We start from the raw sequence: 27,965 nt of genomic DNA on the forward strand, positions 1-27,965 counted from the left end.
GACATTGTATCTTCCCTGATTTCCAGAACTTGCCATGTCTGTTGATTTTGCTGTTGAAGCCTAAAGTACTAGCTCCATGTTTTCTGCCTCATCAGTTTAAGCTCCTTTCTTAACACGCAAAAAGCTCTCTGACTCAATTCAAGAAATGTGGCACTATGTTCACCACTTATTGCCAACACACTGTGAGAAATAGGTTATATATAGTCTTTGCTATTAAAGAGATTACAGTTTTATAGCAAGTGAAGGCCCATTTAGATTCACCGTAACAGAAGGTTGTTAAGCATTAGAACTTAAGGGTGGGGCACTGGGTGCTTTAGTCAGTTATGGGTCTGCCTTTGATTCGGGTCATGATTCTGGGGTCCTGGGGTTTGACCCCACATTGTTCTCCTTACTCGGTGAGAAGTCTGCTGTTCCCTCTGCGTCTCCCCACAGCTTGTGCTCACTCTTTTCTCAAGTAAATAAATAAAATCTTTAAAATGGGGAGAGCAGGTGTCTGGGTGGCCCAGTGGATTAAGTGGCTACCTTCAGCTCAGGTCATGATCCTAGGGTCCTGTTGCCAAGTCCCACATCAGACTCTCTACTCAGCAGGGAGCCTGCTTCTCCCTCTGCCTGCTGCTCCCCCTGCTTGTGCATTCTATACTCTCTTTCTCTCTCTCAAATAAGTAAATAAATCTTTTAAAAAGTGTGGTCTAAGTTAATTTTGGTGTGTGAAAGTGGCCTCTGATTTAGGCTCTAGGTGAGCCATACTCCTCTGTACCTTGTCTCACTTAACCTTATTTTCTACTCTTGGCTTGCTCCAGTGAACATTTCTGTCTTTATCCTCTTTGTCCTTGCTTGTAGTGGTGTTCCTGCCTGGAGAGTATCTAAATTCTTCCCTAAGTATTGGTCACTAATGCCCTTTTATCTGTACCACGAAGCTAGGACTTATCAGACAGTGTAACAGTATGTGATTGTTGTATGTGTGGTAGCTAACTTTAATAAAATCATTATCGTAAGGAGTCAGTTTTTTATCCGTTTGGTGGTTTTGTTTTGTTTTTAGTTTTTAATCAGTTTTATATGTAATATTGAATTCATAATAAGTACTTGAGAGAATAGATACTGTATGTATGTGTTCTGTACTTTAGTTTTAAGGTCAGAGTTGGATCACATTTGGCCAGAAGCCAGAATTAGTAAGAGTAGATTAAGATCAGAGCTTCAAAAATATAAAATGAAGGGCACCTGCCTGATTCAGTCAGTAGAACTTGTGACTCTTGATCTCAGAGTCATGAGTCCCAGCCCCCAGTTGGGGTGGAGTTTATTTAAAAGTTAAAAAATCTTGATATGAAATATTTTACTTAAAATTTAAAATCCTGGGCACCTGGGTGGCTCAGTTGGTAAGTGTCTGCCTTCCGCTCAGGTCATGATCTCAGGGTCCTGGGATTGAGCCCTGCATCAGACTCTTTGCTCAGCAGGAAGCCTGCTTCTCCCTCTCCTACTCCCATGCTTATGTTCCCCCTCTTGATGTCTGGCTTCTCTGTCAAAAAAATAAAATACTTTTAAAATTAAATTAAAGTGGTGCCTAGGTGGCTCAGTTGTTAGCCATCTGCCTTCAGCTCAGGTCATAATCCCAGAGTCCTGGGATCGGGCCCCAAGTAGGGCTCCCTGCTTGGCAGGAAGCATGCTTCTCCCTCTCCCACTCCCCCTGCTTAGGTTCCTCTCTTGCTGTATCTCTCTGTCAAATAAATAAGTCTTTAAAAACAATTTTTTTTTTTAATTTTTTTTAAATTAAAAATTTTTACAACACACACACACAAATAGAAATAGAACAAAAGGTTTAGTCCTAAGTTTAGGACCATCTTATCTACCTGTCAGGTTTTTTGTTGTTGTTGTTGTTAAGATTTTATTTCCTTATCTGTCAGAGTGCAAGCAGGGGGAGCAGCAGGCAGAGGGAGAAGCAGGTGCCTGCTAAGCAAGGAGCTGATACGGGTATCACTCCCAGGACCCCAGGATCATGACCTGAGCCAAAGGCAGATGCTCAACCAGCTGAGCCACCCAGGCACCCTTTTTGGGTTTCTTTGTTTGTTTTTTTGTTGTTTTTGTGTTTTATTTTTTTAAATAATCTCTACACCCAAACTGGGGCTTGAACTTTAAAACCCCTGAGATCAAAAGTTGCATGATCCACCAACAGAGCCAGCTAGGCACCCCCTCTATCTGTCAGTTTTAATTATAATGTCTAAAATACTTTGATTTCTTTTTTATGAAATTTTTAAATTGTTAAGTATAATTTAGGTATTTTCCCCTGAGTTTTCTTTCTTTCTTTTTTTTTTTTTTTTCTTCTTCTTAAGATTTGATTTATTTATTTGAGAGACAGAGAGCAAGTGAATGAGAGAGAGAGCGTGAGCTGGGGCAAGAGGGAGAGGGAGAAGCAGGCCTGAGCAGGGACTCTATCCCAGAACCTTGGCATCAGGACCTGAGCCAAAGGCAGATGCTTAACTAACTAAGCCACCCAGACACCCCAACCCTCAGGTTTCTAAGTTACAGTTTTTCTCTTTCCTTCATTTTTACTGTAGGTTCAGTGGTCGCCTCACAATGAGACCATTTTGGCTTCCAGTGGTACTGATCGCAGACTGAATGTTTGGGATTTAAGGTAAGTCTTGTATTGGTTACTCTTGTGGAGATTTTTTTTTTTTTTAATAATTTTTTTAAATGATTTTATTTATTTATTTGAGAGAGAGAGAGAGCGAGCAAGCATGAGAGGAGAGAGATCAGCAGGAGAAGCAGACTCCCTGCTGAGAAGGGAGTCCGATGTGGGACTCGATCCCAGGACTCCAGGATCATGACCCGAGCCGAAGGCAGTCGCTTAACCAACTGAGCCACCCAGGCGCCCCTGGAGATATTTTCTTTATTTATACTTTTCTAAAGTAGTTACTTGGGACAAATCTGTTTTAATTTCTTGTTTTGTTTTAACTTTTTTTAAATCTTTTTGTGCTAGTAAAATTGGAGAGGAACAATCCCCGGAAGATGCAGAAGATGGACCACCAGAATTGTTGGTATGTTCTGCACATTGAGTAATATTGAAATACTCTGTTACTTACTGCTCTCTATCTGCTTTTCATATCTTTGTTTTCCTCCCTCTTCCAGTTTATTCATGGTGGTCACACTGCCAAGATATCTGATTTCTCCTGGAATCCCAATGAACCTTGGGTGATTTGTTCTGTATCAGAAGACAATATCATGCAAGTGTGGCAAATGGTAAGTGTTCCCATTTATTCGGGGGACATGAGGTCAGTGAAATGGAGTATCACTTCATATTTACAGACCATAAGTGGCATCTCTGGTTAGTTTACTCCCAAGTATGACTTTAACACTTGTTGCACGTTATCATTTTCACATGCCTGCTCATTACCTTTATCTGCTTATCCCACTGGTGTCTCAGACTCAAGGAGACCAGACTTCTCTCCCTTTCTCCTTATTCCCATTTTCTCCTATTTTCCTATTTTGTATATGGCTCCAGTGTCATCATCCCCCAGCTCAACCAACTTGAAGACTCAAGAGTTCTTCTTCTTTTTTTTTTTTTTTTTTTAAATTTATTTGACAGAGATCACAGGTAGACAGAGAGGAGGAAGCAGGCTCCCTGCTGAGCAGAGAGCCTGACGAGGGGCTCGATCCCAGGACCATGGGATCATGACCTGAGCAGAAGGCAGAGGCTTTAACCCACCCAGGCGCCCCTCAAGAGTTCTTGATTATCTGTTTACCTCTAGTTCTCATTTACTTACCAGATTTTGCATTGTCTGTCTGCATTGTTTTTTGTATCTGTACTCATCTTACAGGTAAACACGTAGTGCCCAGCTTTCCGGTTTGTACTTCACACCCTGGCTCTTTCGTCAGGTTCCCATTACTACTTGCTAAACTCTTGCAGTAGCCTCCTTGCTGGCCTCCTCCTTTCCCCACTACTAGCAGTTGAATCTTTGGGAATGGTCATTCCTTTGAAGTGACTTGTGGCTTTGAACATGCCTCGCACAGTTTCTACCACAATGGTACAGCATCAGATACTGCCATTTCTCTGTGAAATATTACTAGATTCCAAGAACTTTCCTGTTCTTTATACCCTAGATGGGAAGTGTTACCCTTATTTGAATTTCCAAAGTGCTTGGAATTTAATAAAGATAACTGTAATGTATAACATAGAGCAATATAAGAAGCACTTGCCTTCTGGAGTTGGATCGTGGTTGATAGTTGCACACAGGGTGAATGGACTTAATGCCCTGTACACTTAAAAATGGTTAAGATGGCAATTTGATGTGTATTTTTGTACCACAATTTTTTTACTTCATTGCATAACTTGAGTGATGGTAGCCTGATTAATGAAAAGATTTGAAAAAAAGTTTTTGTTGTTTTAGCATAGATCTAGAGGCAGGAATAATCTCCAGAAGAAAGTTTTTGGCTCAATATGAGGGAAAGTATTTTAATAATCAGAATTTCTTTAGGATGCATGGGTGGCTGTTGATTGAGCTGCTGCCTTCGACTCAGCAGGAAGCCTTCTGCTGTTCCCTCTGCTTGTATGTGCGTGCATGCTCTCTGTCAGATTTTTTTAAATCTTTGAAACCACTTTCTTAACGAATAGCACTATTAATCAAAGTTAAAGAAATAAAATGAAAAAGAAATGAGTTTTTGTGGCCTATGAGATTTACAAATTATATGGTATATCCAGACTTCTTTATAAGATAGTCAGGACATGAAGTAGGAAAAAAGCAGATTATAGAACAATGGCATGTTATAGTTCCTCATATTAAAATTATTGTAGCTAGGAGTGCCTGGATGACTCAGTTGGTTAAGCAGCTGCCTTCAGCTCAGGTCATGATCCCAAGGTCCTGGGATCAAGCCCCATATTCGCCTCCCTGCTCTGTGGAGAGTCTGCTTCTCCCTGTGCCCCCTTTAACCCTGCTCATCCTCGCTTGCTCACACACACATGTGCTCTCCTCCCCACCCCATCCTCTCAAATAAATAAATAAAATCTTTTTAAACAAAAATAAAATTATTGGGGCGCCTGGGTGGCGTAGTGGGTTAAAGCCTCTGCCTTCGGCTCGGGTCATGATCCAGGGTTCTGGGATCGAGCCCTGCATTGGGCTCTCTGCTCAGCAGGGAGCCTGCTTCCCCCTCTCTCTATGCCTGCTTCTCTGCCTACCTGTGATCTCTCTGTCAAATAAATAAATAAAATCTTTTTTAAAAATATTTTTAAAAAAATAAAATTATTGTAGCTAGTCTTGAATTTAATTATATGCAATTGTTTAGAAGCTTGTTTGCAGAGCCCTCGGTGGCTCACTGGGTTGAGTGACTGCCTTCAGCTCAGGTCATGATTCTGGAGTCCTAGGATCAAGTCCCGCATCGGGCTCCCTGCTTGGCAGAGAGTCAGCTTCTCCCTCTGACCTTTCCCCACCTCGTGGTCTCTCTGATTCTTTCAAATAAATAATTTTTTTTTTTTTTAAGGGCATTTAAAAAAAAGCAGCAGCTTGTTTGCCATAATGTGGTTGGTATATTTAGGGAGTTTTTGGATATCTTCTTTATACCTTTCAATATTAAAATTTGTAATAGTAAATGTATATTACATGTGTAAACAGAAAATCTGCCTCATCTTTTTCCTTGTAATACACCCACGTATAATTAATATAAAAAGTTAAGAGTTCTGACAGGAAGGTGAATTGTGCTGCCTTGAGTAGCCTGTCATTTAAAGATATTTTAGTAGTTGCCATGGGAATGTAGGAGATCGAACTACATCACCTTCAGGCCAGGGTGTTCTTGACTCAAGTTTTTTTAGAATGGTGGTAAAAGAAAAAATAAAAAAGAATTCTAAAACAAGTAACTATTTGGTCTTTGTCCAAGTTCCTAAAACCCTTGGGGTTGTCTTGAGTGATAGAAGTCTCTGTTGCTGTTTATAAGGAGTCCCTTTTGGCCACACCTGAGTTTAGGCTAAGGAGGTAACTTAGGGCCCCTGGAAAGCCTCGGGATAGGGCTGGTCTCCTGAAAGACCAAACAGGTGATTGGAAAACTTTACAGTCCCTCCTACCCACAGGCAGAGGGGATTGAGTTGTGTAAAACTCTTGAAAAGGCTCTGTGTAACCTCTGGATTCGATGAGCTTCTGGACTGTTGGGTATATTGATGGCTAGCTACCCAGAGAAGACCTAGAAGCTTTGTATTCCCTTCTCACCTCGCCCTGTGCTTCACTGCCAGTTGGCTCTTCTGAGTTGTAAGGCGTGTAGTAAACTGGTAATAGTAAGTAAAGCATGTTCAGGATTCCATGAGTCATTGCAGCGAATCATCAACCCTAAGGAGGCGAGGAGTGGAGGTGGGTTGGCGTGTGGGAACACCTGAGTTGATAACCAAGTTGGGCAGAAGTGCATGGGTAGTCTGAGCACTCCGGGCTTGATGCTGGCCTCTAAAGCGAGGATCATAGTCTTGTGGGACTAGCCCCTTAACCTATGGGGTCTAACACTACTTTCACGCGCAGTGTCAGGATTGGATTGAATTGAATTGTTGGACAGCCAATTGGGTGAAAAAGACACTACACATTTGTCATCAGAAAACATCACACAAATGTATACTTTTCCAGTCAGATCACAGGCTCTTTAAAGATAAGACTATCCCATCCTTTGCAGCACGTAGCCTAGTGATTTGTGGGTAGTAGATACTAAGTAGAACAGTAAACTCTGCGCAAATGAAAGTGTTTTCTCTATCTCAGATTATGCCTTTGGATGCAAGGTTTTCATCGAGTAACAGAAGTAGAGTTTATGCTAGAGCAGTTTTCTTTTAAAAATATTTATAAATTGATTTTAAAACCCATGGTTTGAGGGGGCGCTCTTAATGAAGACTTTCTAATTTATTTTTAACCATAATCACAGAATTATACAACCATCATCACAGTAATTCATCCCTCAGAAAAACCCCTTACCCATTAAGCATCACTCCCCATTTTCCTCCAGTCCTCCCAGCATTAGGCAACCCCCAGGCTACTTTATGGATTTGTCTGTTGCAGACACTTAGTATAAATTAAATAATGCAATCTGTGACTAGCTTTTTTTTCATTGCCAGGTAACATTTTTATTTACTCATTGGTCATTTGATGGACATTTGTGTTGTTTTTACGTTCTGACTCTTGTCAGTAATATCCAGTAGAAGGACTCCTGAAGGTTGAGTATCAGGACAAACAGTTACCATACTTCAATTTTGTGGGAATGTCCTAATCTAGTTGGCCTGTGGGCCAGCTGCCTGTTTTTATTGGAACACAGCCACCCATACCCATTCATTTTCAGATGGTCCCTGGCTGCTTTCATGCAGCAGCTGCAGAGTTGAATAGTTGCTACAGAGACTGTGGCTCACAGTCTCTCTCCCTGGCCACCTCTGTTTTTGAAACATTAACTTCAAGAAGTATCCTTCATGTTTACTAAATATCCTTTTCTTGTTTTTGGGCAGGCAGAGAACATTTACAATGATGAAGATCCTGAAGGAAGCGTGGATCCAGAAGGACAAGGGTCCTAGATATGTCTGCACTTCTTGTGATTTTAGACTCCCCTTTTTTCCCCCCTCTCAACCCTGAGATTGATTTAACACTGGTTTTGAGACACAGACTTTGTTTGGCTATCCCTCTATGATAGGTACCATCAACGATGTTACTAGCCCAAACAGAGGGTGTTTTCTAAATATTAACTGGGGGACTTGATTCAGTAAAGCCACAGACTTATATTTAAATTTTCTTCAGGAATTTTCTAGTAACAAAAGGTCTAACGTAGCCACAGAAAGGGGAATATTGGGTGTGGTTATTTTTCTTCTTAGGCTATATCCCCAAGTTTTACAGACTCCTTTTAAGCAAAGGCTAAAGTGAGGAAGGATAGAGCCAAGTGAGGTAGGTGTCTGAGCCATGAAGTATAAATACCACAAGATGTTGTTTTTATTCAGGAAATGGGGGAGATTCAAGTCATATAAATTCCTATTCTAAAGTTTTCACACCTGACTTTCCAGGATGCACATTTCCCTATGTAGACCAGTCTCCTCTCAGTTTCTTCAGTTAAGTCAAAACTATATGTTCCTCTTTCCCCATATATTTTTGCTTGTTAGTGTATTTCTTGAGCTGTTTTCATATTTCTTTCCTTTCTGTGAAATGGTTTTTTTAAAAAACTTGGGACCACCAAGTTGTAAAGATGTATGTTTTTACCTGACAGTCATACCACAGGTAGACTGTCCAGTTGAGTTGAGAAGAGTGAATTGATAGCTTGTATTTGTTTTTAAAATTAAATTAATCCTGGATAAGTGTTGCTTTTTTTTTTTTTATTTTTTTTTTTTTAGGAGTTAGTCCTTGACCACTAGTTTGGTACCATCTCTATTTTGGGTGACCTGTTTCACCAGCAGGCCTGTTACTCTCCATGACTAACTGTGTAAGTGCTTATAATGGAATAAATTGCTTTTCTACGTAACCCCATGCCGATGGGTGGTTTGTTTTTTTTTTTTTTTTTTTTTCGGTATATAACATTCATCAAACACCAGTCTGGCTTCTCTAACAGTTTTTCAGAGGACTGTTTTACTGTATATGGTCTTTGACTATCAAAAGTGGAATTAAATATAATAAACCCAGAGCGATAGAAGAGCTTCACTCCTTCCCAGGGAAAGTGCAAGACATAAAACACTGAGCCAGAGGTACACGGACTAGTCTTTGATAACAAAACATCTTTTTGAAGTCTGTCCCTAGAGAACTACATGGACTTCTAAGACTGTCAAAGGCAATGTGGCAGAGAGCATTTAAGGCAGACTTTAAATTTGGAAAAGGTGTTTGATTGAACCTTTTCCCATAGAGAGGTTGAATCTCCCCAGTATGTTTTTCACTGGGGCCTGTATTTAGAAGTTACAAATAATAGACTCTTGAAAGCCTTTATCACCAAGTGCCATAACCAGATAAAATGCCTGGCTCTTTGCCAGTCACTCAGTTTAAAGGAATACATCACTGACTGAAAATCATTTTCATGAGCACAGTCTTTGGGAAAATATCAGTACCCTTAAACCTTTCAGTTCAAATCTAGATTGGTTTCTTTTTTCCAAGTCAGTAGTTCTTTTAGAGTGTAGTGAAAATTATCTTGACACAGGAGTAAACTGTATGAGTCCACACAGACTAAAACTTTGTAAAAGAATTCATTTTAAAGTCTAACACTCATGGCACAAAGGAATTCAAATTGTAAACCCATATCGTGAAAGTCGGCTGCCTTTTTGACCCTACCTCCAAAAAAAGATTTTTGTTTTGGGTCAACACAAGGCAAGATACATTCTTCACAACACTAAAGTGTGTCTGTCCATACATCCATCCTTTACTCTGTGCACGTGGGAGTTGCTGCCAGAGGACAGAAGGCTCATTTTTCCATTCCTGCATGCACAGAGATTGGTACCAGCAGCCTATGAACTAGACTCCATCTAAGTCCTGACTGATGGCATTCTGCCTCCAGCCAGCCTTCAACTCTTTTTAAACAGGTCAGCCAGTATTTGTGGCATTCCCAGGGTGAACTGCTTGCCAAGTCCTTGGCACTCCCTTCTCTGGAAAAAAGTATGTCCAAAAGGTACTTAGTTATCCTTTGATAAAAAGTTTTTTGCTGTTGTTTCTGGGTTACAGATTCGGCCATACGTTTCTAAACAGCCCCTGTAAAATTGAGAAAAGACAAAAAATAAGTTCATACTTGGGTCAACTTGAAATAATACAGTGTAAAGTTCATGCCAATGAACTTCTGAAGTTTAGTTAGTGCTAAATTGGGGAGAGATTGCTAGAGTGTAATTTACATAGGATTAGGGATGCATTTCTCCTTGCCAAATGCCTATTTGGGTGCCTCTTATTTGCAGAACAGAATGAATGGTAACCTGTGTGGTGGTGAAGAGAGGGGCTAGCTAGAGATTTTCTCTGCCCAGGTTAACCTTACAAGAGTATTAGAGTAACTGGGATTCTGTAGTTTCGTTTCGTTAAGAGGAGTTGTTGCCCTTTGCCTATTGTACTTTTAATCTGATCTGCACAAAGGTATTTGACATATCATTTTCCTCAATTACAAGGTTCTCTAATCTCCCAAACAATAAGCATAGTCATGCCCGGATAAAACACGGTAAAAGAAAAAATGCTAGTAAGTTAGGAAAAGTATTGGTTAATAATTGTTAATTTTGAGTTTGTATCCAAGACACAATTAAGAATAAGATTTATGAGCATCTGTCTAGTATACAACTTGACCCAGACCTTTTTTCCTTAGTTTCTTTATTCGAGAGAATATAGGACTTTATACAGAATATAAGAACATTAGTATATAAAGAAATTAATGGATAGGTATATTGCTTATTTCCTATATTAAGCAGTAATCCTGTCCCACAGGCTATAAACAACACCCACTTGAGCCTTTTTTATGACTTACAGATTAATTTAGCCTTTTGGCCTCTTTTGTCATAGTCTGAATTAGGTAGCATAACTCTCTTCTCTGCTATTCTAAGGAAGCTATTTATGAATAGCAGATGGGGTAGGATAGGCCAAGGAAAGTAAGAATGCATAGAGCCCGGATGTGTCATCCTGTTACCGAATTCCTGGCAATAATTAGAGCATATTTTGAGTCCTGCTAGAAACCGAAACGTTCCAAGTGACCCCTGAACGCTTAAACCAGGCAATGTGGAGGTACGCATTATTCCTACCTGACTTGTCATTGGACACACTCTAAGTTCTTAAGGCATTAGTATTGTTAGAAGCAGCAACAGGGCAAACACCACTCTTGTACCCTCAAGGATCACCTTGGGACTGAGTCTCCGTTCCACCTGCCTGAGAAGTGGGAGCGTTAGCCTGTCCCAGGCTCTTGGGTAGCATAGCCCTTTAAAAAAAGAGATCCGTTTTCCATCTGTCATGGGTGAGCACAATTTGAATATTGTCCCAAGCTGTTGTTCTGCTTTTCCCTGCTCAGTGAAATTTCCCCTGAGCAACACCTGCCCTCCCCACCATCCCCTCTGCCAGCGTCGGTTAAAAGCGGGGCGCCGGCGATAACTGACTTATAGGTAGAGAGCTCTCCGGCGAGGCTGATCCGCAGCTGCTCCAGCTCTTTGTTCTTCTGCTGCTGGAGTTGCAGGCCGCTCCTCAACTGCCTCTGTCGCTCTTCCATTTCCTCCAGCTGTTCCTGCAGCGGGAAGGACAAGAACGTCTCTAAGGAGCAGAACAGTACCACAATGGACACTGTCCGTTACAGTTGATAAAGCACTTTCTTACACATGGTTTAACTTTCACACCAGTGCTGAGGTTGAGAAACAAGTTCAAAGAGGCGTTTGGACAGAGCGATCCTGCTTTTGCCAATGGGGACCTGACAGGAGTCTCGTCTGTACCTGCAGATGACTGTTTAATAGAATCCTGCACTGGGTGGGTGGGTGCTCAGAGGATTTTTGTTTGTTTTGCAGTGTTAAGTGTGGGGGAGGGTTTTGGTCCTCTCATCGGTGTGCTGAGAGTTTTATGGACCTCTGGCTCTGTGCCGGTTTGTTTCTGTTAGGATAATCCGTTTTTCTATCATCTGCGACTTAATTTAACTTAAACCAAGTCTTTGGGCCCCCGGCTGGCTTAGTCTGTGGAACATGTGACTCTTGATCTCAGGGTTCTAAGTTCGAGCCCCATGTTGGGCGTGGAGCTTACTTTAAAAAGACAAAAAGAAATCAATTCTTTGTAAGCAATTATTAACTAATTCCAGAAGAGTTCAGCTACTAGAAGTCCAGTTGTTCATAGGAAAACAGTAAATACAAGTTTCATATTTGAACCTCCTTGAACTCCAAGATCGTGCTACCTGGTACTTAACTGTAACATCCTATGCAAATAGGGGCTTTATTAGGATGTTGGCTGTCATAATTGTTAATTTCCTATATCCTGTACTCATTATACTAAAAGACTGAATTCATTCCAAAGTGCTAAGTTGGAAGATGAGGAAGCCATGCCCTGGAGGCCCTCAGGAGCCTTAAGATAACTGTTTCCCATTCTGCCAAACCCAGACAGGATATGTTCTGTAAACTGTTTCTGCCTCGAATTAATGCCTGAGGAGTGAGGTAAGGAAGATGTCAGCAAGTCCGTCTCTGGCATAGTTGCTGGCTGGCGTGGATCCTTGTTCCACAGACTGAGGGAGACGGGAAGGGAAGGTTGAAGTCAGAATGTCTATTTTAAAGGGGTAATGACTTCACCTCAGATTTTGAAGAATAAGAAGATAGGAATCCAGTTTGGGTACATGCTGTTACTAGAAGGATCCAAATAATTGGTTCTCTGAGCCATCCTTGGTGGGCTTGTAGCACAGCAATCTGTGGCGTTTGATACTCGCTGAATCCCGACTTCCACCAACCTTACCAAAAGGCCTTTTTTTAGTGCCTTAGCCATACTCTGGCACCACACAGAGATGCAACCGTACCATCTAAGCTGTCTTCTGAAGGGAAGCATCTGCATACCTCTCTGCCCCAATTTCCCAAGCCTCCCAGAGATCGCCAGCAAACCTTTATTTTGGCGAGGTGTTAAAGTACACGCTTGGGAAGGCAATCTGTACCATGAGTGATAAATTGACAGGAACGATGTCACAGAAAGAAGTAAATATTGCCATAGTGACTGCCATTAAAGACATCCAGTCTCAATGCTGTGTAGCGCCAACTAGATTCACTTTCCAAAACTGCTTTATCGTTTCAGTCTTTCAAAGGCTTTCCACCTCTTTAGTCTGCCATTCAGACCCCCTCTGGTTTGACCCTTACCTCTAACTGGAACAAATGTTACTCTTCCATACAAACTTTGCTGTAGCCTGCACTATGTGGTATGGAAGCCACTATGGGCCTCATGTGGCTCTCGAGTACTAGAAATAGGGCCTGTCACCTAGACAGCATCTGCTGTGTTGTCACTATCTTTTTTATTCGTGTCTAACTCCCAGTCAGATTGTAGGTTTCTGTCTTAGCACCCTACCCACAATGCTTGATGTGAAATATGTAGACAGTAGACATTCCATAGTTCAGCATAAGTGACCTCCCAAATTCAGCTAAAAACCTCGACAACATTCTCAGCAAGTTCCTCGTTCCGCCTACTACACCAGTCACCAAATCCTACCCAAATATTTTACTTCATGTATCTTACATTATCTCTCCCTCATGAGTGGTCTTTCCAGGCTCTTTCAGTTCATCCCACTCACTCTGTTTTTAAGAGCATGTACATATGTGCCAGGCACCATTGCAAGGGCTTCACAAACATTACCTAGTTCATCCGCTGCACCAGCCCTGTGCCGTGTATTACTCCTAATCCCGGTGCACATGTGAGGGACTGCAGTCACAGGTTAAGTAATTTGTCCAGAGTTTCCCAGTTAGAAGTGCTGGAGCCAGGGGTGACTGGCTGGCTCAACGGGAAGAGTCGCTCAAGTGGCTCTTGATCTCAGGGTCATGAGTTCAAGCCCTATGTTGGGTATAGAGCTTAGTGAAACAAAACTTAAAAAAGAAGTGGTAGAGCCAGGATTTGCCCCTGGCTTAGAGCTCATTCTCTACAGCTCACTTTGCTGCCATCCTATCTAATGGCTCTTCAGTGGTCCTCAAATTTCTCCATGAAACCCCAGGAGGAGGCCATATTGAAGTGCCCTTGCCACAGAAAGTGGCTCCTCGTTTTTACCTTTCCATGTAAGATTCTGTTTGGGGAAAAGGGTCTGTGGCTTTGGAGAAAACCTTTTTTTTTGAAAACCACTGACTGAGGGCGCCTGGGTGGCTCAGTGGGTTGCTGCCTTCGGCTCAGGTCATGATCTCAGGGTCCTGGGATCAAGTCCCGCATCGGGCTCTCTGCTCAGCAGGGAGCCTGCTTCCTCCTCTCTCTGCCTACTTGTGATCTCTCTCTGTCAAATAAATAAATAAAATCTTTGAAAACCACTGACTGAATACATAAAAAACCCTTTACAGTCTGGTCCCAGTCCACCTCTCCAGCCACATCTGTCTACTGCTTACATATGATTCAACTACACTGAGCTCACTTCCCTTAACAATGTCTTTTTGTCTTTCCACGCTTTTGTGTAAGTTGTTCCTCTGCCTGGAATGCCTTTCCCTTGTCTACCCAATGAATGTATTCAAGGCTCAGCTCAAACACCTTGTGAAGTTGAATGTGAACTTCAGCTAGATTGCACAAGGTCAGAGTCCTCCTTCCATCACTTCCTAGCCATACAACCCTGAACAAATGACTTAATTTCTCTGTCTCATCTCTTCTCATTTTTCTGGTGACCAATGATTAATTCATACCTAACTCACAGACAGGTGAGGAGTAAATGAATTAATACATGTAAAGAAAGAAAAATACATGCCAGCTATTGTTAAAAATGAAATTTCCCCTGTGCTTCCCCAGGCAGGGGTAATTATATCTACTTCACTGGTATAATGCCTTATTCCTACAACTTTCACAGTGTTTATTAGATTGAAGAATATTAATTTCATTGATTCTAAGGCTTTCACATTTTAACATCTCAGGTCAGGGTGCATCTTAAAATCAATTGTCTTAGGGGCCTGGGTGGCCTAGTTGGTCAGTTAAGCATCTGCCTTCAGCTCAGGTCGTGATCTCAGGGTCCTGGGGTCAGGTCCCACCCACATGGGGCTCCCTGCTCTGTGGAGAGCCTGCTTCTCTTCCCTTTGCCGCCCCCCCCCCATGCTCTTCCTCCTGCGTGCGCTCTCTCTCTCTCTCTCAAATAAGTAAAATCTTAAGAAAATCAAGTGTCTTAGATTTTATAAAATGTATTCATTTTATCCAGTATCCTTCCTGGACTATAAATACTGACTATAAACTATATATCCCCGCCCCCATTTCTCATCTCCTCTCTTCTGCCAGTACCTAGCTCACTGCCTGCCACATGGTAAGTAGGCACTAACAAAGTATTTGTTGAATGAACAGATAATGGCGATGAAAGAGGCAAAGTTTACAACCACAAGAGTGAAGGGTACCCTTGAAAAGTAGTCCAGTGCTGTAAGTGACCTTTGGCAGTCCGGGAAGCCATTTCAGAAAGAAGAATTTGCTCACTTAGACCTTGATTCCCACTTTATGATACAGTAGTAGGAGACATTTCATCAAGATTGTTTTTCATAAAATGATCTTTGGGAAGCTGCACTGACCATCAAATCTGAAACAAAGCCAGTTCAGAGATGAAAATCATGGCAGGAGGGTGGGGGAGGGCAGGAAACCGTACAACCCTCATTTTGTGTCAGAAAACTTCCCCAGAGGGGGCACCTGGGTGGCTCAGTCGGTTGGGTCGGGTGCCTGATTCTTGGTTTTGGCTCAGGGTTGCGAGATCAAACCCCAAGTCTGGCTCTGCACTCAGCACAGAGTCTGTTTGTCCCTCTCCCTCTGCTCCTCCCCCTGCTTATACACTCTCTCTCAAATCTTTAAAAAACAAAAAAGCACCCCCAGAGGATTCCCTGTTGATGGCACCACTGTCCCAGCTGGCCTTGCCTGAGGTCTCAACACCCTGGTGACTTCTCACCTCAACCCTCTTCAGTCGGTGGCCACATTCAGTCGGTGGCCACAACACCCCGGTGACTTCTCACCTCAACCCTCTTCAGTCGGTGGCCTGCATTTGTTCTTGAATCCCTCCCCTTCCTCGTATTCCCACTACCATTTTTTCCTCTTACCTATCATAGCTTCCTCACTAGTGCCCTAGCTTCTAGGTCTCCGGCCCATTTTTGCACACTGCTACCAGTACTTTTTCTAAAAGCAGAGAGGCAGTCTTGTCACTCCCTTAAATCAAATACCTTTACTGATACAGCCGTCTGCACATTACCTAGTCTGGATTTCAGACTACCCAACCTGCCTTTCCAGTTCAAATCACCTTTCAGGTTTTTGGGGTGTTTTTTTTTTTAAGATTTTATTTATTTATTAGAGAGAGGGGGAGACACACACACACATATATACGTACATGAGTGGGGGGAGGGGCAGAGGGAGAAGCAGACTCCCCACTGAGCAAGGAGCCTGACATGGAGCTCAATCCCAGGACCCCAGGATCATGACCTGAGCCACTCTGGCACCCCAGCTTTCAGTTTTTCAACTCTCACATGGAGCCAAGTCTCTACATATTTTGCATATCTTGTGTTAAATATATCAAAATTACTTTCACCTATTTCTTACTGTTTCAATGTGACTACTAGAAAGTTTAAAATTCTGTATGTGGCTTGCGTACTTCTTTTGGACAGCACTGGTCTAGATCTTGCCTAAACTTCAATAGCCAACTCAAATAACACCTGTTATTCTATGAAGTGTTCTGTGACTTAACCGATGACTAAAATAATTTCATTATCCTATAGCACTCTTATCTTCACCTCTCTTAAATCCCACATGCTACTTTCTCCCCCGGGTTACAAATATTAATGTCTGTGTGAGTACAAACTGTTAAGGATAGTATTTATTGGGGCACCTAGGTGGCTCAGTGGGTTAAAGCCTCTGCTTTTGGGTCGGGTTATGATCCCAGGGTCCTGGAATCGAGCCCCGCATTGGACTCTCTACTCGGCAGGGAGCCTGCTTCCTCCTCTCTCTCTGCCTGCCTCTCTGCCTGCTTGTGATCTTTGTCTTTCAAATAAATAAATAAAACCTTAAAAAAAAAAAAAGGGATAGTATTTATTTAAAAATAAATAAAACTCCTTCACTAGATTGTGAACCAATTAAAAAAGCAGTGGGGGGGGGGGGTTACTGAGGGTAGTACACAATATATTCACTATTAGGACCAAAAACCCCTTTGCTGTCGTAATACAAGCTACAGAAAGCTTGACAAAATCTTGAATAAAGTGAATGCAGCCATTTTCAACAGAGGATTTGTTCCTTGTAGGATGTATGAGAATCTCCGGAAGGGCATAAGCTTTTTAAGTTTATCCGAAGGAATGTGTGTTTCAAAAGAGGAAAATACTGCTCTGAGGGGCTTTCCCAGTGGTCAGTGATGCTTACGTCAGCATTAAACTGATGTGTCCTCTGAGCTGGAGTGGCAGAAATAAGTAAACCATACTCCCTTCTGAAAGCTCACAGTCTGTGGGAGAGACAAACAAAATTGTGTTTTCAACTTAGTGTTTATACCCCTCTCTGTCTATAAAGAGATTGGGGGCGCCTGGGTGGCTCAGTAGGTTAGGTGTCTGCCTTCAACTCAGGTCATGATCCCAAAGTGCCGGGATGGAGTCCCACATCTGGTCAGTAGGGAGCCTACTTCTCCCTCTGCCTGCAGCAACCCCTGCTTGTGCGTGCTCTCAGTCTGACAAGCAAATAAGTAAAATCTTAAAAACAAACAAAAAAAAGAACTGATTCAGACTTAATCAGAAGTAACTCAAATGCAAGTGAAATGGTGACAACGCACAAAAAAAAAATGAAGAATAGAGCTTTATAGATTTCATCCCAGTTGTGTGTGTTTTTAAGAAATCTCTATACTGAGGCGCCTGGGTGGCTCAGTGGGTTAAAGCCTCTGCCTTTGGCACCAGTCATGATCCCCAGGGTCCTGGGATCCTGGGATCCCACATTGGGCTCTCTGCTCTGTGGGGAGCCTGCTTCCTCCTCTCTCTCTGCCTACTTGTGATGTCTGTCTGCAAATAAATAAATAAAATCTTAAAAAAAAAAAAAGAAAGAAAGAAAGAAAGAAAGAAAAAGGAAAAAGAAATCTCTATACCCAGTGTAGGGCTCGAACTCACAACCTTGAGATGGAGAGTTGTGTGCCCTACCAAACAGAGCCCGCCAAGTGTCCCTCATCCCAGTTTTACAACTGGGAAGCTTCAGGCAGAGGTGGGACAGGTAGGACCCGAGGGGGAGTACAGAGGGAAGGAGAGAAGGAACATCCCAACTAGCCTCCACCCCTCCCGCTCTCTCTACCCAAGTGTGATTCTGTAAGGTGGAACGTGCACTGGGTCAGACAGACAGGGTCAGACAGACATCAGGGTCAGACAGACAGACCAGCGCACTGAGCCTGTCTCATCTTTGAAAGCACCAATACTTGACTCGGAAAATTAACGAGAGGACTGAGTGTTGGGGTGCTGCGCGCACTAGGGGTGCAGACAGCTTCCGGTGCCTAGCCCGGGCCTGCCTGAGCGCAGTGAGGAGTGGATAGAGCAGGGAAGGGAGTGGCTGCCGGGGCGGGGAGGGGGGGTTGGGGGGGCGTACATCCCTTGCGGGAGAGGAGCCTTTGGAGTGCCTACAAGGCCACTGATTGGGTCAATCAGTGCTAACTAACGGGCTGCACTTCTGGGGCGCCCGGGGGGGGGGGGGGGGGGCCTACCCGGTACTGCTGCACCTCCTCGTCCCGCTTCTGCCTCACGAGCGTGATCTGGTCCTCCAGGTTCCTGTTCTGCAGCTGCAGCTGCCGGGCCTCTGCCTGCAGGGGTCTCAGGGCCTCCTTCATCTCCTGGATCTCCGCCTGGGTCTTCTGGAGGGCTTTGGCTGCCGCCTCCTTCCTCTCCAGGAGGCGCAGCAGCTGAGGCTCGTACTCCTCCTCCAGGCCCTGGCGGCTCTCAGCCATGAGGTTCTCAAACTGGGCAGAGAGCCGCCGGCTCTCCTGCAGAAAGTGCCCGTCGCTCTGGCTTGGCGGTGCTTCGAGCTGTTGCCGTAACTGCTCCTTCTGCTTCTGGTAGGCCTCGCGGAGCCCAGCCAGTTCCTCGGAGAGCTGGGCCGCCCGGGCGGTCAGCGCCTCCCGCAGCTCGTTGAACTGGGCCACGTCCTGCCGGCGGCACTCCAGCTGGTACTGGTAGGCCACACACTCCTTGGTCACCTTGAAGAGCCTCTGCTTGACCAGCCGGATCTCCTCCCTCAGCCCGTCCCTCTCCAGCTCGGCTTGGGCGTGCCGCTTGTAGGCCACCTGGATGTCCTCATGGACCCGCTGCACTTCCTGCAGGGCCGGTTCCCGGAGCAACACCAGCTCGTGGATGAGCTGGTCCCGCTCCTCCTCCAGCTGGGCCACGGCTTGCACGCACTGCTGGAAACGCTGCTCCAGCAGTTCCAGGTCCTCTATGCTCAGGCTCTCGGTGCTGGCACTCAGCCCGGAGCTGAGGCCCTCCTCAGGGCTGGGTTTCTCCTCGCACGTGACCGTCTCTCCCCCATCACCGGTCTGCTCTGGGCTTGCGCTCTTTTCCGGCTGCGCCGGCTCTTCCACACGGGGGATCTCCTCTGGCTTCACAGGCTCGTCCACGTGCAGGGCCTCACCTGGCTGCCTGGTCTCCTCGATGTACAGGGTCTCCTCAGGCTGCTCCGTCTCTTCCACACACAGTATCTCATCTAGCTCATCAAGGTCACCTGTGTCCCCCAGGTAGAGAATGTCCTCTAAGTTCAAGGTCCCCTTCAAAGACAGAGTCACTTCTGGGTCCAGAGTCCTGGGCTCATGGGGGGATTCCAAGCTCTCCTCTTCAAGAGGAGAAGTGGCTTCTGCTCTTGTCTCCCTGCAAGAGAAATGACTTAAAGTGAGAGGACAGCCACCATCCCAGGATGGTTGGCAACGGCAACCATTAGGGTTATATCCATATCCGGTTCCCACATCTCAGAGAGCACTTATCTGCTCCCTCCCATCAGTCTGTCCCCCTCCACGCATAGCTCAGGTCCCCCAGCAACACCCCCGTGATGTCAGTGTTTAGACCTTCAAGGCCAAGAAACTCACACCTGAGCCACCACTATTTGTTCCACTGTCATAAGAAAATTCTAGCGCTGAAGTAAAACCTTCTCTGCGATTTTTTTTAAATTTATTTTAGGGGCACCTGGCTGCTTCAGTAGGTTAAGCATCTGCCTTCAGCTCAGGTTATGATCCCAGGGTCCTGGGATTAAGCCCCCCGTCAGGCTCCCTGCTCCCTCTGCCTGCTGCTCCCTCCTTGTGCTCTCTGTCAAATAAATGGTCTTTAGGAAAAAAAAAAAAAAAAAAAAAGATTTATTTGTTTTAGAGAGATAGTGAGGATGGTGGGAGGAACAAAAGGAGGAGAGAGAAACTCAAGCAGACTCCATGCAGAGCCCAGAGCCCAACCTGGGCTCCATCTCACAACCCTGAGGTCACACCCTAAGCAGAAACCAAGAGTCAGATATTTAACCAACAGCGCCACCCAGGCAATCCTTGTCTGCAATTTTTACCTAGGCTTGATTCCTCTTTCTAGGATCAGACAAACCTACCTCCTTTCCCATGTAAGTTCTTTAGACACCTAAAGAAAACGAACATCTTTTGATTATTCCATGCATGCCAAAATGTCCAGTGCCCTCCTCATTTGGGTCACTTCCTTTTGACTAGGCTCCAAATTGTCGCTGTTCCTTGGGGATGGGTATTGGAAACAGCACCCGGGTGTGCTCTGAGCAGTGAATCTCTGGACACTATACATCTATTGCTAAAGGCCAGTATAGAACAGCTCTATCATATCGTTGGCAAATACTGAGTTTGACTAAAAGCCTTAAGAAGTTTTCTCACACACACACACACACGCACGCACACACAAGACTTCCACACCAAGTGCTTTTAAATCACTCTCTTGTTCCTGTAAAACTTCATTCATCTTCTTGGGGCATCGAGGTGGCTCAGTCGGTTAGGCATCTAAGTCTTTTTTTTTTTTTTAAGATTTTATTTATTTATTTGACAGAGATCACAAGCAGGCAAAGAGGCAGGCAGAGAGAAAGGGGGGGCAGGCCCCCTGCTGAGCAGAGAGCCCGATGTGGGGCTCGATCCAAGGACCCTGAGATCATGCCCTGAGCTGAAGGCAGAGGCTTAACCCACTGAGCCATCCAGGTGCCCCTAGGCATCTGAGTCTTGATTTTGGCTCAGGTCATGATCTCAGGGTTGTGGGATTGAGCCCCACCCACGTCGGGCTCTTCTCTGGGCATGGAGCCTGCTTGAGATTGTCTCTCTCTCTCCCTCTGCCCCTTCAAACCTCCCCTCCTCCCCCCCAAACCCCGCCTCCGCACTCCAAAACAAAACAGAACAAAATGAAACAAGATCTCATCTTGTTAGGATTGGCTCCTCTGGTCTGTCAAAAGACTCTTTTTTTTTTTTTAAGATTTTATTTATTTTTTTTGACAGACACAGCGAGAGAGGGAACACAAGCAGGGAGAGTGGGAGAGGGAGAAGCAGTCTCCCTGCCAAGCAGGGAGCCCCATGTGGGCTCGATCCCAGGACCCTGGGATCATGACCATGACCTAGGGTCGAAGGTAGACGCCCAACAACTGAGCTACCCAGGCGTTCCCGTCAAAGACTCTGAATTCAGATTCTGTGATTCTGGCTGAGAAGCTCCTTAACCCAGCTGTCGGCTCCCTGCTAGCTTAACCAGTGCCTCTTAAGGAATAGCCTCCTGTTTCTTTGACCTTCAGATGGCTCTGGTCCTTCCTGTTTCAACTGCATTTTACCTACCTTGGATCTCTAAGCAATTTTTTGAAAATATAAAATACCATGGAAATAACAACAATAAATGACACTAATAAAGGTCTTACATGTGCCAGGCTGTGTTCTGAATGGTTTATGTTTCTCAACTCAGTTAATCCTCATAACATTTGTATGAGGTACTAAATTTGAGTATCGTTTTCAAGAAAGCTACCTTAGCTATAATGTATAAATGAAAAGCCCCTGTATCAAATAATTTCTCTGTCTTGGGGTGCCTGGGTGGCTCAGTGGGTTAAAGTCTCTGCCTTCGGCTCAAGTCATGATCCCAGGGTCCTGGGATCGAGCTCTGCATCGGGCTCTCTGTTCAGCAGGGAGCCTGCTTCCTCCCTTGTCTCTCTCTCTCTGCCTACTTGTGATCTGTCTGTCAAAAAAATAAATAAAATATTTTTTAAAATAATAATAATAATTTCTCTGTCTTGAAAAAGCCTACTTGTAGGGTGTTTAAGTGTCTCAGTCGGTTAAGCATCTGTCTTTGGCTCAGGTCACAATCCTGAGATCCTGGGATCGAGTCCCAAATTGGGCTCCTTGCTCAACAGGGAGCCTGCTTCTCCCTCTGCCTACTGCTCCCCCTACTTGTGCGTGCTCTCTCTTTCTGACAAATAAATACTAAAATCTTTAAAGATTACTTAAAAATAAAATCTTAAAATAAAAGACAAGCCTACTTATGTCCAGGTTTTAAGCTCTATATCTTAGCTCCAAGTTCCCACTACAGATTATTTTTATTCTAAGATTTGATCTATTTATTTTGAGAGAGAGAGAGAGAGAGAGAGCATGGGCAAGTAGGGAGAGGAACAGAGGCAGAGGGAGAGAGAGAGTCTCAAGCAGAATCCACGCTGAGCACAGAGACCAACGCGGGGCTCGATCTCACAACCATGAGATCATGACCTGAGCTGAAATCAAGAGTCAGATGCTTAACTGACTACACCACCCAGGCATCCCCAGATTTCTTCTAAATCGTTGTGTATTCTGTCCTCCTCTCTAGCACCCCAGGAATCCCTGTCTTCGCATTCTGTGTCTCAACGGTGGTCCTTGGGAAACCACCAGTGTGGCTTTACCAGGCCCCCGACGTCACTGGCCTCCCAGAACCCAGCACCTGCACTGAAATCTAAAGCTTGGAGACAGCCCCAAGCATCACCTGGTTTGTCCCCATCCCTCAGGGTGTTGTTTAGATCTCTTCACCTGGTGTCACCTGGTATCTCAAGCTACCCAGCTCCCCGGGCTCGCTACCTCCATATTCTCTGGCGCAGAGAAGTGCAGCCTCATACAGCAGGTGGGTGAGGCAAAGAATCCTTAAGCAGCTCTTTCCCTCCCTCACAGAGCCAACTCGCTGAGAACTAACTGATCTCAGAAAGTCTCCAGTCTCTGTCCCCTCCTCATCCCCTTGCCAGGGCCCTACTCCAAGTCATCCCCTCGCACACCGGCACTCCCATGCCCACCTTCCAACGGGCTTTCTTCCTTCTCACGCCAATCCATTCTCTACAGTGCCACAGCTTGCTCGAACATAGCCTTGCCGCCCCACTTCACGCACACACAGCCCACGGCCCAGCATCGATTCAAAGCCCTTAACGATGTGGCCCCAACATACCTTCGCAGCCTCAGCTCACTCTACTCCCCACCACCCACCCCGTGCTTGACAATCCAGAATATGCACTAACACTTTCACACCTCCTACTCCTAGCCCACTGTGTCTAACGGATCCTGCTGAGAAAATACAGCGCGTTGTACATCATCTGATTAGCAAACGGTCCTGTGCTACCTAGAAAGGTAGCGCTCCTCGGTGCCCGGAATGCTGCACCTGCTCAGCCAGCCAGCCCCTCTTCGATCCTCAGAAGAGCCCCCACTTTCCTAGCAGACGGCCCCCGCACGCTCTTGCTGAGTGATCTCCCCTGGAATGATGGAACGGCGCTCAAGGCAGGATTCCAAGTCGTTCACACAAATAGTCATGTATGTGATGCTCATCTTTTACCCTTACCCCATTTTGTACATGAGGAAACCGAAGCCCCAAGCAAAGAACTTACAAGTTCCACCACTTGTAAGTGAGTGGCAGAGCCTGGAAAAGATGGCATCCAGCTCCAAGGCTGGCCGGAGCTCCCGCTGACCCCTCTGTTCCCAGAACAGGCACGAGTTCTAAAACAGGTGCAACAGGGGCGCCTGGGTGGCTCAGTCCTTAAGCATCTGCTTTGGCTCAGGTCATGATCCCAGGGCCCTGGGACTGAGCCACGCATCTGGCTCCCTGCTCAGCAGGAAGCCTGCTTCTCCTTCTCCCACTTGTCCTGCTTGTGTTCCCTCTCTCGCTGTGTCTCTCTCTGTCAAATAAATAAATAAAATATTTAAAATAAAACAGGTGCAACAGCTACAGCAGGTCTAATGGAGCTTACCGATCAAAATAGACTTATTTACCTGCTCATATGTGTCTACTCGTCCTTGGAGCCCTGCTCAAACCATGTCTCTCCTGCAAAGTATTTCACAGACAAGCCATTATCCCGTTCTCAAGGCCCTCTGTGTATAGCTCATCTTTGCACCTAATGCTCTGTGTTACAGCAGTGAGTGTGGAGTGTCCCCTGAGAGTCCATTTCCTAAGGACAAGTATAGTTCTCATTCCCTGTGGACCCCAGGGTGGGGCTCTGTAGAAGGAAGGCAGGCAGAGAAGCTCACTGAGATCCAAAGAGGAAACTTGCCCAAGGTCAAGTGGCCTGGCCAGACGTGGAACCCCATCCCCCTGACTCCCAGGCAGCACTGTTACCCCATGAACTATGGTTGCCTCCCTCACCTCCCCCACCCCAGCGTCTCGCCGCTGCTAGACGCTGCCCTCACTCAGCTAGCTGCCACTCTCTAAGGAGCTGGGGAAAAGGAGAGTATGGGCAGAGGCTCAAGGCCTGAGGAGCCCACTCAGCTGGGACCCTTGACCTCAGGCTTCCTTGGACACCAAGCAGCCTGCCCCTGCCAGCCCCTGCGGGTCCTAGAGAACTCCAAAGGCTCCCAGCTCTGCATCAGTGCCATGGCCAGGAGTGTCTGTGGCACAGTGCGGCCAGGAGTTGGTGTGTGTCTGCCTGTGCGTGCACCTGAATGTGTACACGGCAATACAGGTGATTGTATGGGTAAAACCACACTCCGCTGAGTGCTGTGTGGGACACTGAAGGAGGGGACGGCGTGCGGATTTGGACCTCTACCTTCTCAGGGCTGTAGTCGGACCTGGGGCAGAAATCCTCCATATTGGCCCCAAATTCCTGAGCCACAGGCCCTTTCCCCCTGAGCAGTGGTTAGAGGACAGTGTGGATGACTGGGGGAAGGCCTCCCCTCCAGGGCCCCCAGGCCATTGCCAGGACCCCCCTCCTGCTCCGGGAGGGGCGACCCTCCTCACCCCCATCCCAGGCCTCAAACAGGAGAGAAGGAGCCACCAGAACAGACTCCTAACTCCCAGCTGGCAGCCGCCCAGCCTTGCACCAAGTCCCTTCCACACAGCGAATTCAGCAAACGGAGGCCTCCATCTCCAGTTGCATTTGGGGTGAGGTCTCAAGGAAAGCCGGGAGCGAGCGTCCTCGGCCAGTCTGGCCCCGTGGCATTTGATGGTTGATGACCACCAGTCCGAAAGGGATTCTTCTCACACAGCCCCGGGAGGAGGAGTGGGCACTATAAAAAGCCACGGACAAACAGAGGTGCCGGGACCCCGGGCCTCCCCGGTCTCCCCTCGGCCGGTGGCTACGCCCGATGCCAGGGCCACACCCCGGCTGGCCCACCACCCCCAGCCAGGACAGAAGGCGCTCGCTGGGGCGTGGGGGTGGGGGGCTCATCCAGCGCCCCCTCCCCACGGGACGGCGACGCGGGCCCTGCACTGTCCTACCTCGCGGCCTGGGCTGCGCCGTCCCCGCCGTGCCGGGGCTCCGGGCTTGCCATGGCTGCGCGACCCCGGGCTGGGCGGCCGCGTTATTAATAGCCCGCCCCGCGGGCCGCTTGTTCCGCGCCCGCGCCCGCCGCACTGGCAGCTGCCGCCGACACCGGATCCCGCCCGCCCCGGGCCGGGCGCGCCCACTTGGCCCCAGCTCCCCGCCCGCAGGAGGAGCTAGCAGGCCGTGCGGCCTGGGGCGGGGGCAGGGGTGGGGGGTGGCCGATCTGCGTCTCCCAAATCTGCCGGCCCCGAGATCTTCCCGAACCTTCTTTCTCTCACCCTTTCTTTCCAAGAGTCCAGTTGCGGGGGCGGGGGGTAGGGTGGCTCTGCGGCGGGGCAGGGCTCGGGAGCTGGGGGACTGAGAGGCACCCAGCACCCCAGCGCGCACAGGTCGGCGCCCTGTGATCCCCACCCGCGCGGGTGGAGGAGGTGTGGGGGGAGAGGCCGGAGCGCACTGTCCCCCGCAGCTGTCCTAAGGGCTGGGGGGCGGGGTCACGGCCACACCCCGTGCGTTTGGGGACAGTCGGAAGCCTGTTGCCGGAGTTAGGGAAGGGCTATCGGTTTAAGCCTATAAGGTCGAGTCCAGATTTAACACCGAGGGCCACCCCCATGCTGCGAGATTTCCTGGAGTCTCTCCTCCTGCGCCACCTGTCACCCCGACCCAGCCCCGCTTTTGTCCCCTCCAAGGCATGCCCCCTCCCCCAAGGCCTTAGCCCATTAGAGTCAGGGTCAAATTTCAACACTGATGTCTTTCTCCCTAAGTCAGAAGCTGCCGGCCCCATCCCAGACCTGGGCCTCGGGCATTCTCCTTCTGAAGCCTTTTTTCCACTTAACCCCTCCGTCTGGGGAGGTCTTTGACTCAATCATAAAAGAATGCTTTCTCTCCGCACTGTAAAGAGCGAGGGGCTGGATGTGTGTTTAATCAGAGAGGCCTTGAGTACCGGAGGGGGGTGGGGGAGAGGTGGTAGGGAGGAGGGAGGGAGGGCGGTGGTGGGAGGCAGTGGTGCTGCTGCGTTGAGCTGATGTGGGTTGTGTGTTGCGATCAGTGTGCCCACTGGAGGCTGTGTGAACACTACATGGTGTGTGTGTGTGTGTGTGTAGGGGGAGAATGTGGGACTGCATGCCTGTGTGTAACTCTGGGACAACGGGGGTGGGGTACTGTCTGTGTGTAGTTGTGTGCTTGTATAATCTGGGGGCTAGAGAGTGGTTATTATGTGTGGTGATGGGTGGTTATGGACTAGGTATGGGCCTGCGCAGAACCATGTGCCTGTGAGGGACCAGGGCTCCCGCGTGTGATGCGGGAGTGGGTGCTCACAAGCCCACGCCTGGAGTGTCCTCTGTGACTGGGGTCTGCACAACGGCAGCATCAGTCAGTGTGTCTGAGTGTGCTGCCTGGGGCCGTGTATTTATATCTCTCTGTTTAATGCAAGGGGCTGGGAGATTAACACCCAGGGTAGCCAAGTACACCCTTGTAAGGCATGCAGGAGAAAAAGCTGGGTTTTAAGGAGGCGGCTGGTCATTTTCTGACTTACCCCTAAAATATTCCAGGGGAGGAGGTTGGCAAAGCCTCAGCTGCTGGTCATTTGACAGCTGCTGCCAGTCAGAGAGCTGCTAAGGGAGAAAGGGCAAGCCTGCCGGCAGCACTGTTTGCTGTGGGTGCTAGGCAACAGGAGGCAAGGGTGGCATTGAGAAGGGCTATCCCTTCCCCTTCCACCTCCAGCCCAGGAGCTGGCCACTGGGCTGTCCCCAAGACCAATCCCTCACCCCCTTTGACCTCCCCTGAGGCCTTCCTTAAGCTGCAACTCGGAATCTCCCAGGGTCCCAGAAGCGCTTGTGCCTCCATACCTTAGTTTTCGCTCTTCCCTCTGCCTGGAACATCCTTTCCAGGGGTTCGCATCCCAGTTGCTACCCTTTCTGGGTCTCAGCTGACGTGGCATCTCCTCAGAAAACCTTTCCCTCACGTCCCCCGCCCCCGGCATAAATGTCTGTCCATGTACTGTTTATTTTCGGGACAGCACTTAGCACGCTCTGCTATCACACAATTGGTCTTCCATTCCCTCCTAGTCTGCTGTCCCCACTAGAATGAGGCCCTTGTGAGAGCAGGGACTTGGCGTGTCTTGTTCACTGCTGTGTCCCCAGCGCCCTGCACAGGGCCTGGCACATAATAAGATCTCAGATAGATAAATAAATAAATAAATAAAGGTTGTTGAATGAATGAGAGCAAGAAGAACGGTCCTAACCAGGCCAATCGTCAAAACATCCAAGGCCCACATTACGCCAGGCCTGCCCTGCTCGCTACCACCACCACCACAGAGCCCTCATGTACTTGGGGAAATAGGTATTCACATGTGCTCAAATCCTGTCTACCGAGGCAGAGCGAGGTGGGTGAGGACACGACTCCATTCCCTTGGCAAACAGTGGCCCTCGGCCTGTGCGAGGCCCACGTCGGGCGATTAGCCCTATTTGGCCCAGGCTGCTGTTTGCAAAGAGCTTGAAGTGTAGAGGAAGCAAGAACTGTTGTCGGGGAGACAATCGCTCGCAGAGAATAATGCTCGGTCAGGAGCTGAGCAATGTAGACAGTGTGAACCGGGGAAGCCAAGGATGGGAGAGATGAACTCCAGGACGAGGCCACCCTCACAGACAAGGAAACCTGGACCCGCAAGGAGGAGGAAGGGTGAGGTGTCTGTCATAAGGCCAGCATAGCCACACTGTCTCTCGGGCG

General features: G+C 47.0%; 2 protein-coding genes across 6 annotated transcripts in view; one reads left to right on the forward strand and one right to left on the reverse strand.

Annotated features, from left to right (window-relative positions):
• The window catches only part of RBBP4 (RB binding protein 4, chromatin remodeling factor), a 24,556-nt gene extending 16,106 nt beyond the window's left edge, over positions 1-8,450 (forward strand). For both annotated transcript variants that reach the window (XM_059138110.1, XM_059138109.1), the window contains exons 9-12: positions 2,550-2,626; positions 2,972-3,029; positions 3,121-3,231; positions 7,448-8,450. In XM_059138110.1, the coding sequence (XP_058994093.1) occupies positions 2,550-2,626; positions 2,972-3,029; positions 3,121-3,231; positions 7,448-7,513 (312 nt within the window). In that variant the 3' untranslated portion in view covers positions 7,514-8,450. The remainder of the gene's footprint in view (positions 1-2,549; positions 2,627-2,971; positions 3,030-3,120; positions 3,232-7,447) is intronic.
• Positions 7,545-25,503, reverse strand: SYNC (syncoilin, intermediate filament protein). Of its 4 annotated transcripts, XM_059138102.1 has the most exons (5): positions 25,199-25,503; positions 18,238-19,390; positions 11,024-11,148; positions 10,772-10,848; positions 7,545-9,653 (listed from the first exon to the last, which is right to left on the reverse strand). In XM_059138102.1, exons 1-5 carry the CDS (start codon positions 25,249-25,251, stop codon positions 9,643-9,645), a joined length of 1,419 nt encoding a protein of 472 aa, XP_058994085.1. In that variant the 5' UTR covers positions 25,252-25,503; the 3' UTR covers positions 7,545-9,642. The 4 variants fall into 4 exon arrangements, 3 of the variants coding, with proteins under 3 accessions (XP_058994085.1, XP_058994087.1, XP_058994084.1); XM_059138104.1 differs by lacking the exon at positions 10,772-10,848 and having other exon boundaries at positions 25,199-25,502; XR_009345536.1 differs by having other exon boundaries at positions 9,604-9,653; positions 10,772-11,148.
• Positions 25,504-27,965: the final 2,462 nt, after the last annotated feature.

The sequence above is a fragment of the Mustela lutreola genome, chromosome 10 (genome assembly GCF_030435805.1).
Source record: "Mustela lutreola isolate mMusLut2 chromosome 10, mMusLut2.pri, whole genome shotgun sequence".
Taxonomy (NCBI): Eukaryota; Metazoa; Chordata; class Mammalia; order Carnivora; family Mustelidae; genus Mustela; species Mustela lutreola.